Genomic DNA, 10,223 nt, shown 5'->3' with positions numbered 1-10,223 from the left:
CGTGAGGGGGACGGCGGCCGCCTCCCTGAGGGGTTCGTGAGGGGATGCCGGGGCCGCCTTCCCCGAGGGGGCCGCGCGGGGGGGCGAGGCCGGTTGGTGGCAGGCCGGGGAGGGTACCCCAGCAGGTGGACTGGGCCCCAGCGAGCTCCCTGCCCCGGAGGGTTTTTTCCCCGCTGTGTAAGTGGGAGGAAGGCCGGGGAGGAGGACGCTGGTGGGAGCCTGAGGCCTCTCCTGCCCTCCCCGGCTCTGGGGAAATGCCCTGAGTTTCCCTGACCAGACATCGTTTTTCTTCAGGTGAGATGCAGGCTGACAGGCCACGAGATGCCATGTCGGCTGTCGGTGCTGCAGGCTTATACTAATGGCAAGAAGTATCAGCGGCTCATAAAGACAGCCAGAGAGTTCGACTATGGCAAGTTTGAGCCCCATATAGTGCCCAGCACAAAGAACCTGTATGTATTCGCCCTCATGTGTGTTGTGCTTCACACTTTGTTCAGTCTCAAACATGAGGGGGTAAAACTTTACACAGTTCTTGAGTATTTATGGGGTTTGGGAGACTGGGAAAGTCTTTATAAAGTATTTTTCAGCTTTGAGCACAGTGCTTATAAGTGATAAGTTATTAGGTAATATCATACTTAAACTCTTGTTGCTGGCTCTTTCTGTGTCTGTCAGACACCAGCTGTTCTGCAAGCTGACTCTCAGACACATCAACAAGTTTCCAGAGCATGTGCTGCGTCACGTCCAAGGGAAGCGCTATCAGAAGGCCCTAAAAACATGTAAGTAGCTTTTCTGAAGATATATCCAGACAACGTTTTTTTCCCTAAGCTGTTGAGATTCCCACAGATGTTCAGGAAGGGAGTGAGTCAGTTTTCTTTAGCCTGATGATAATGTACTTCTGTTGCTGTGTGTGCTGCTCAGCTGGGAGGGAAGATCCCAGGTATAGGGAACAATTGGCCCCTAGTGAATACCTTAGAACATCCTTACTTGAGAGGAGCCATTCTGAAACTTCTAAAAATTTCAAAAACCAGCCCAGAGAGGGTGGTTCACTTGTCGAGCACGGTCTCTGTGTTAACATCTTACCCATCTGTACTATCACTGTAGATTACATGGATGTGTATTAGAGTTGGAGCTTGACATACTGCTGAGTTGCATTTAATATAAGCTAGAGCTGGGAATGAAGAGGACTGGGGTGACTGGGTAGCCTTGCTAAGCGCTGCCTGATGCCTCACACTGTTAGATGAGGAGTGCCAGAAGGAAGGAGTGGAGTATGTCCCTGCCTGCTTGCGACAGAAGAAGCAGCGGACGCAGCACCCCGATGACCAGATGAACGGGAGCAGGCAGCCTTACAGAAAAGAGGAATTCTGGGAGCCAAAGTCCAGCGATGAGGATGGAGAGGAGACAGACGACAGCATGAGTGACCTGTACCCACGTGAGTAAGAACTTTGGTATCATCTATGCCCTGAAGGGAGTTTGTCAGCTAATTTTGTCCTGGATTCTTCATACTGCTCCCTGCTGCTCATGTGCCAGAGGCACGTGACTTAATCCAGCTCGGGATTCCTGTGTTTTGGAAAAGCTTACCACCACCAAATAAGAAATAGCAGTTATCACTAAGTAAAAACCAGAGTTGGCTCACATGAGGTGTGAGGGGAGGGATACAAGATCCACCAGGATTTGCTGCATTAGGTATCCCACTGCCCCTGTTTCTCAGCAAGTCTGCGAGTCTGACAGCAGTTGGCCCGGCCACTTACATCTGGAGGCTCTGCCTTGCTGTAGGGGAGCAGAGGTGTAACACCCCAGCACTGCCTGTGCTGAGCTGTTCCCACAACGGGGCTAGTGAGAGCACCAGGCATGATTCTAATAAAACACCAGTGTATTTATTTCCCAAATATTTCAGCAGTGACATGTATGTTCTTGGAGAGTGGAAGCAGGTTGGCAAATCACCTTTACGATGCCCTCAAAGTAAAGTTAGGGGGAGGCAGAACTTGTGTACGCAGGGAAATGATCCCGAACTAAATATTTCTGGTTTAGCTGCGCTCTTCCCAGAAAAAAGCCCAGCAGCTCCACAAACCACAAAGGGCAGCGATGACTTTGCAACAGACAGCGAGGATGACGGAGCCAAGCAGAACGGCGCCGTGAACGGGGAGGACGGTGGAAGAACGGGTGTCAGCAGAGCAGTTGGCAACAAAAGGGGAAAGGTGGGAGTCACCCCATGGCCTGCAGCAGCAGGGGAGCATGGAACTGGGATCCCATCCTGTAGGTGTTTGTCTCCTCTGTTCCTGGCTGAGAGCCAGCAGAAGGTGCAAAGCTGTTCAGGAGAATAGACTTTCCCCGTGGGCCAGCCCCTGACTTGCATCCCGAGGTGTGAATTACTACCAGGAAATGTTTATCCTGCCTGCTGTAACCAGGGCTGTCTGCCTGTATAAATATCTCTTCTTTGGTGGGATCCTGCTTCACGATCTCTTTAACAGGGAGACTGAAGCGTGACTTGGGGGTTCTGTGATCTTCCTCCCCATACATACAAACAACAAACTACTTAAACCCTTTTGAGGTCACAGGGTCTTTCTAGACCCTTTTTCTGCCTCTCTAGGGGAACTGCCTTACAGGACCTACCCTGACCCTTTGCAGTTTGGGAAGCAGGCAGACATTACGTACGTAAAGATGGATAAACCTTTAACTTTCTAAGGCAACCCTGAGGGGCTGGATCCTTTATGGAAGGGAAGGCTGGCTGAAGTTCAGGTTCATGTCTGTGAGAAGACAGTTGCTGTTTGTATCTAATGGAAGCCTATGCCTGTCAGAGAAAGGCCAGGCAAGGAAAGCTGCTGGCTGGGAAAGCCAACCACACTCCCTTTCTCCTCTTTAAGTGAACTTGGGCAGGGCTGGATTTGGGTTTTGGAAACCAGCTGATTCACTTTTTCTCTCTACAGAAACAGTCAGGCCCTTTAAAGAAGAAATTCAAGAGTCATCATCGAAAACCCAAGAACTTCAAGAAAACGGCCAATGGCAAATAAATTTTACGATAACTACATGGCCTAAAGCCTGCTCTGTAACAACTCTAGAGAGTGCACAAGGCTGGCTGAAGTGTTTACTCATTCCAGTTAACAGTTACAGCCAGAGAGGGGAATAGTGGGGTGGAATTAAGTTGTATCCAACAACACGCCACCCCCCACCACTAAGGGCTGACAACAGCGGTCAAGTACAGGCAGCCCTGTGCTCAGACCTCTGCAGAAAGATGGTTTTTAGTAGGTGAGAAAAAGCACCAAGAGCACTAACCAGCATTTCCAGGCAGCCTGGCTGCAGAGGGTCACCAGTCACACACGCCAGGTGGATACAAAGATGCCATTGTTTTATTTTGATTGTTTCCAAAAATCAAAACATTTTCAAACACAACTAAGGTACAAAATACAGCATAAAATGAGGATTTATACTTATTTCTTTTTCCACATAGAAAGCAAAAAATATATTCAGGATGAATTCCAGAACACTTTGCAGACCCAATTGATAGCTGACATCCTGCTTGTGAGAGCTTCTCAGCCATGGGGAGAGGTCACTGTATTTCTGGGAGATGCATGAATACAACAGTGTATGTAGGAAACTAGAATCTTCTGCATCAGGACTCACAGTTAGTAAGTCTGCATATCATGCTGCCTAGAAATATCTTATAATGCCCTCCACCTAACTGCACCCCTTTAATACCAAAGTATTTCTGCTGCAAGGGACAGTTATCGGTTCCTTTTCTGGGGTGTTGTTGGAAAGGGGACTTGACTTTCACAGAGGAGACTGGTCATCATCCAGCTCCTTAGTTAGGACACAAAGAAGTTGAGAAAGCTAACTTAAAGGCTATGTATAGGAGTTGTTTCTATTTTTCCATTTATAAATACTATGAACATCAACAGCAGTTACGATATCTGAGAATGGCTGCCTTGATGTAATCAAACCGTTCTAGGACCTGCAGTGAAACTGAGTAAAACCATCCTGTGCTGCACATCCATCACTGAAAGGACCAGTTTGGTTTGCTATGAAGAGACAGGCACAGTGAACACTTGAGGTGAAAAACTTGCAAAACTTATTTTAAAAGAGAGCCTTCTATGTGACCTGACCTTAAATGCTGCCTTTCCTTCCCATCTACCCCCACATACCGACTCATTTCCTTCAGCAGCAGCACATCTTGCTATTACACAGGCTATTTTCCCCTTAAGATAACAAAATCACCAGTTTAACATCCAACAGTGCTCTTCTATTTGTTATCAGTTCTTTCAGTCTTATTTTTTTCTCCTAAAAAGCAACCGTTAAGCTGAACTGTCCAGGTTAGTGTCCTTACCAGGAGACCCTGGCAAATAGCTCCTGCTGGAGGTGTTCAGCTGAATTACTCCTTGAACAAACAGTTGAGCAGCTTTCTCAAGGGAGACAACAGTGCAAGGAATCAATGTAATGTTAGCAAGTTGGTAGGGCTCATGATTTCTAGAATTCTTTCATTATCTAGTGAAACAGGTTCACCTAGTTGACTAGCAGAGGACAAAATGCCTCCTCTGAGCAGCACTAAGCATGTTCATGGCACAGAGGTCGTGGCACTGAGAGGTGAAAACGGCCTTCCTCTCTCCTCACCGTTACTCTGAGGAGTTCCTCCTGAACACACAAGTTACATCCCTGGCTGCTTACTCACCGCATGGGCTTTGCACTTGCATTCTTCAGCTATAACTGTTCATGTAGAGTTGAGAACTGGGGCTATGGCAGCACAGGGCTGACTTCGTTTCCTCCCTACGGCTCTCAGGTGTGGGCCAAGAGAAGGGGCTGTACTCAAGCCCAGCACCCCAGCGCTTCCACTGCGTGGTCAGCCGGGGCTCCTACAGCCCAGAGACTGGCAGAAGTGAATCTAAGAAGCAAAGACTATAGAGTAGACTGACTGCTCTCATCTTGCACGTAGTGAGTGCAGGGAGGAAGGGGAGTTTAATTCTGAAGACGCTTTCACCAATAACCTGCACTTCAGGTATGAATTTGGGGCATATATGGATGGAAGGTGGTTAAAAGCAGAAAGGAGCTTTTTTTAATGGAACCTGCAGCACGACTTGGCTCCCTTCTTGGGAATTGAGGAGGGGCTGCTTTGGGGAAAAGAATGCTGAATGAAGAGTTCTTTTGGCACAGAATTTTCAGAATCTAACATTCTGTCTCTTCAGGGGTATCTTCCCCCACCCCTTCCTTCTTGAAATCTGATTAGCTATAAACAATTCCTGATTAGCAATACAGGATTCTCCCTCATTCCCCTCAAGAGCAGAACAGGGCCGTTTGTTAAAAAAATCCTCTCCCTTTCCTTACCTAGAGGGGCTAAAACTACATTCAGGGTTTTCTTTTTGTCTTTTTTAGAGGCAGGGAAGACCTCCCCTCTTGTTAAAACAGAATGGAATTACAGGCCTCTGAGCCACAAAATAACAGTGATTGGGTTTTTTTGATGCTACTTTCCACCTTGATAAGCAATGCTATAACCAGCAATGGAACTCCTTATGCACAAGACAGTTTTGATGAGGGTGAGAAAGGGGATCCACTTTTTTAGTTATAGCTAGAACCCAACAGCACACTGAATGATACAGCTGTATCTGCTCACAGTACTTCATATTTTAAAACACTGCTGACATTAGACAGCAACCGTTCTACTGCAACTCACTGAAGCATCAGCAAAATGCAGGTTCCTTGGGTTAGTTCCAAATCTAGGAAGTTAGAATAAGCCTAGGCAACATTCCTTGAAGAAATAGGATTTTAACTATTATATTACTGGTGCCACTGTAAATCAAATTCAAAACATCTGTGCCTTTAATAGGAAGGGGGCATGTACGTGTAAAATGCTGGCAGTTTTTGTTGAATCCATAGAGAATCAGTTCTGGACTTAATATGTTATGTCCCAAGAAGTGTTGATATTCTTGTTACCACTCTTTTTTCTTCTCATCCATGGAGACTCCACCAGGACCCAGTGCAACCACAAGCAGGAGCCCTCCAATTACAGACATGGTCTGGAAGAAATCGTATTTGAGGAAGTCGTGCATGGGCTTGTAGGCTGGGACGGTCCAGAAGGCATTGAAGTAGATGTTGATGCCAAACAGCCAGATGACTAAAGTCAAGGCAGCCAGCTTAGTCTTGAAGCCAATTGCCACCAAGATAATCAGGGCTGTGCCCACAATGTTCTGCAGAATCTGCAAGGGAAAGAAAAAGTGAGAAGCTTACATACAGGTCTTAAATAGATACACAAACATCAGAACAGAGCATGGCTAAGTTCAGCAGAACAGCTTCTCATGGTATAGATGACCTAATAACTTTTTCTAAATATTAATTCTACTGAAAAATAGACTTGAGTGGTAAGCACTGATCAGGTCTTGCAGCCAATCTGGGAGTTGGTGCTATATTCCAGTTCCTTAACTCATACTTTTATACTCAGATACTTACAGAAAAGAAGTTCATATCAAAATGTAGCAGTGTCATGAACATGAGGACCAGGAGCACACGGCCCCCCAGCTGCATGTACTGCTTAGGAGAGCTTTCCCGCATGGTGGGGACACCTGCAAACATGCTCTTCCCCTCTGAGCGTGACTCTGCCAAAAGCAGCAGCAAGCCGCCCCCAAGGGCAAGGTTCCTACAGAGAAATGGGGAAAAAAAAGTTAGTTTACTACAGTTTGCACTCATCTATAGATTTTAAAGTCTTATGTAACAATTTCAACTCTGGAAGAACCTGCATGCTAGGAGTGACATACTCTGCACCTTACAATGCGTGTCCGTGTTAAGAGTTCACAGCTGAAACGGCAGCATTGTACACAACAATAATTTACACAAGCCTGTGCAGACATGTACAGCCTGCCAGGGAAGTCCAGCACCCACAGTTCAGGCATAGCTGCTTAGCATCGGTTACAGCATGAATTTAGTTGGGCTGGAGTTACTCTGTACCTCAGGTTTAGCCATATCTGCCAAAGTAGTTCAGAGGTTGCTTTGCAAAAACCCAGCAGCAGTACTGCTAAAAGAAGTTACACATTTACAGGGTTGTAGTAAGCCCATGGTTCTTGTGCTGCCCCCTACGCTCCTCTCAGAGGAGAGGGGTGTAAAGGTAACAACAGCCAGCCATCACTCAGGATTTGAAAAGAAATCTCATGCTTAAGAACCCTGTCTTCTACTTAGAGAAGGTGTTACAAGTTTTAAAATCCCAGAAACACTCTAGTATCCACATGCTTTAGTTTTCTCAGAAAATGGCTTTAGTCATGCCTAAGCACAGTTGCTGTTTTAGCCATTTAGGAAATAGCAGCTCACTGATCCAGTCTAGACAGTTGTTTGCAAGCTCTCGACAAGGTTAGTAGCAGAAGTACTCAGATCCTAGTGGGTTAGGATTAGTCCTTCCCTTCTACAGCACCAACTCTGCTGTCTAGGGATTAACACAGACTCTACTGGTTTAGTTTGGTTTTTTTTTTTTTTTAACAGTTTCTTAACATAAATGCATCACTTCTGAAATCCTTCTATTAAATACTATGTACAACAATCACTTCCTCTCTCAGCACCTGGCAGTGACAGATAACAGTTTTTGTTCTGTTCTGATATAAAGTTTAAGAAGTAGGCATACCTCATCAAGAATTTCAGGTCCCATAGAATGCTGTATGCAATAGTCTAGGCAAAGAATAAAACAGGTTAAAACAACATATAAATTACACTGACATTCTGAATTTATGTTATAATCTCAAACCCACACTATCCACAGTGGAAGTCAATTACATTATACTGAAGGAAACGAGGTAGGTTACATCAGCGTGGTGCAGTGAGTCAGTGTGAAACAGGGAACAGAAGCCAGGATTTGACTTGTGCTTTAGCCCCCACAAAAATTCATCAGTTTTGAACAGGAAGGATGCTACCAGCTAGGAGCCTTTTGATAGGGACAGTCTTTTATAAGAGCTGTGTGATGAAGGCCAAAGCAACTGCAAGTTCCACATTTGGCACACTACTGACATACAGTTAAACTGGAAGTTACTTCTAAATCGGTCAAGGTCAAGTATTGAATCAATGTCTCCAGCTGACTAATTGCAATTACAACCAAGGATCTATTGGGCACCTCAGAAAAACAGAAGCAGCAAAATAGTTCAATGCCACTGAGGACTGGCACAGGCCAGGGTGGAGAAAAATTCCAGGGTGCAAGTTGTATTTAAATATGTTGGTGGTACTGGGGCTAGAAGAGAAGATTTGAAAGATACAGTTTAGAATGGCTGAAGACTTAAGCCTCCTACCTGTAATGCTATAATTCCAAACAGTCCAAAGCAGGCATATTGCACAAAGTTCCTACTCAGCACCAGGATACAGCCGCCTGAGTTGGGGAAATTGAACACAGTTACACTTCTGGCTTGCACAGGAAAAGATGCTGCAGGAACACTAATTTGTTTTGAACTGAGCAGACTGATTTATTTTCAACTGTGCCACAAAGAACATCAGGCAGGAAATTTTAATGGCACATTGGCACAGATCAGTTTGAGAACCAAGAAGTTTTAGTGTATTTTTAAATATTTTATAAATTCCAGAAGTATCTTTTATTTTACAGTGCTGAATGCAGTCCCCAACACAGCACTGTACAGCAGTCAGTATTAAAGCATCAGAAGTTAAAAAGAAAACTCAACTCATCATGGATTTTTTTTATTTTTATTTTTTTTTAAATGAGGTAACTGTTAGGGCAAACATGCTGCACTCTTTTCCTCAAAAGCTTTTGTTTTATACCCTTCCTTAAGTCTTCCATCAAAACACTAACAGCCTTTGCCACTTTAACATGAGGACTGGTAAGTACATTAAAACTGACTCTACACAAAAATACAAGGTAAAAACACCCAGACAAGACAAGAAATTAGCAGAGCAATTAAGAACAGTAGATCAGGGACATAATATAAACAAAAGAATTTTACTTCTCTCCATTTCTGATACCCTAAGTCCACCTAACACATACAGAGGCTCTGCTTCTGGGATTATTTTGATCCCTGGGCTTTGAAAATCTGACACAAGTACCTCTCTCAGGCTTAAGTGTACCAACTGCAGGTTAAGACTTTGCCATTGAGGTTTAATACCCATAAGCACAGGAGGCTGAAAAAGTCTTAACACTGCCCTGTTTAAGAAAAACATGAGTAATTCATTTAAAGAATTCAGGGGGTGTGGTATGTGTTTATAGATACATGTACAGAATTGAAAACAGATTGTTCTAATGGATTCTTGGCATCTCTGACTCAGAGGTAGAGTCTCACGAGAAATTCTGTAAGACTACTTCCAGAAAAGGCTGAAGCAGGTTAATTAAGAGTTCATTTCATTCAGCCTGTGTAGTACTATCAGTGCTAAGCTGCCAATGGCTATTAAGAAATCAGTGAGGCATCCCGTGCTTACATGATTCACAGTGCTTACATGAGCCAGGGTGGCAGACACACTGGAGTGCTCTGGCATCCACCTTAACCGTCTTAGAGCCACTTACTCAGCTGTCCGAAGAGATTTATGAACACAAAGATGGAAGCCAGGAAATAGCCACAGTTCCACGTGCCATCAATGTAATCCCTCTGTTCGCTCCACTGGAACCACATGCGGATGCCATCCTCCAGGAAGGTGCTGATCAGGCAGAGGCGAGCCACGTGGGGAAGGTACTGCTTCGTCACCCGCAGGAACTGCAGGGGAGAGAGCCAGCACCATCAGCAGGGAAGGAAGGCAAGGTGATACAAGGCATAACAGATCCATGCACGGCAGATGCTGAGGTCAGCCCTTCTCCTGCACACAGCGTCATCAACATCTAGGAACAAACACACGCCTGGGACTTGGATTTAAATGAAGTTGTTCTCCACTTGGAAGCAGTGAGGGGAAATCTGGAAACCTGCTGTAGTGCTCTGCCCAAAGAGCATTCTGGACAAGGACTTGAAGAGCAGAATCTACCAGCATGTTCCTATACAACAGGAACCCTGTTTTGATGGCGCTCTTACTAGTTGAAGGCTGACCTTGGTTTGAGTTTGCTAATCTCAGGGTTTCATGTTACAGCTCAACTATCAGATAGCCAGGAGCCGAAAGGGCAATCCTACTCCCACCCCCATGCTCAGGCACTCAGCACCCTGTAACAAACCGATTCAGGGAGTCAGGCTGACAGAAGACTGATTCTCTACCAATTAAAAAACATTAATGAGCTTTCTGCCAAGCTGGTTCCCTCTAACGGCTCAGAAAAGCAACAGTGCAGAGCATGTGTACTTGTGTAGTAG

At 45.2% G+C, this 10,223-nt stretch overlaps 2 protein-coding genes across 2 annotated transcripts; one reads left to right on the top strand and one right to left on the bottom strand.

The window, feature by feature from the left end:
- Nucleotides 1–296: 296 nt before the first annotated feature.
- Nucleotides 297–3,022, top strand: SURF2 (surfeit 2). The gene is made up of 5 exons (XM_026860286.1): nucleotides 297–449; nucleotides 670–773; nucleotides 1,235–1,426; nucleotides 2,026–2,192; nucleotides 2,922–3,022. The coding sequence occupies exons 1-5, from the start codon at nucleotides 322–324 to the stop codon at nucleotides 3,003–3,005; spliced, it is 675 nt and encodes a 224-aa protein (XP_026716087.1). The 5' UTR covers nucleotides 297–321; the 3' UTR covers nucleotides 3,006–3,022.
- Nucleotides 3,023–5,432: 2,410 nt separating this feature from the next.
- Nucleotides 5,433–9,673, bottom strand: SURF4 (surfeit 4). Its single transcript, XM_026860285.1, has 5 exons — nucleotides 9,458–9,673; nucleotides 8,241–8,317; nucleotides 7,586–7,629; nucleotides 6,427–6,613; nucleotides 5,433–6,176 (listed from the first exon to the last, which is right to left on the bottom strand). Exons 1-5 carry the CDS (start codon nucleotides 9,561–9,563, stop codon nucleotides 5,910–5,912), a joined length of 681 nt encoding a protein of 226 aa, XP_026716086.1. The 5' UTR covers nucleotides 9,564–9,673; the 3' UTR covers nucleotides 5,433–5,909.
- Between the last annotated feature and the right edge of the window lie 550 nt (nucleotides 9,674–10,223).

Source organism: Athene cunicularia (genome assembly GCF_003259725.1).
Source record: "Athene cunicularia isolate RWA chromosome 17 unlocalized genomic scaffold, athCun1 chr17_part1, whole genome shotgun sequence".
Lineage (NCBI taxonomy): Eukaryota > Metazoa > Chordata > Aves > Strigiformes > Strigidae > Athene > Athene cunicularia.
The sequence above is the reverse complement of the archived record's forward strand: the minus strand, read 5'-3'. Positions and strand labels throughout refer to the sequence as shown.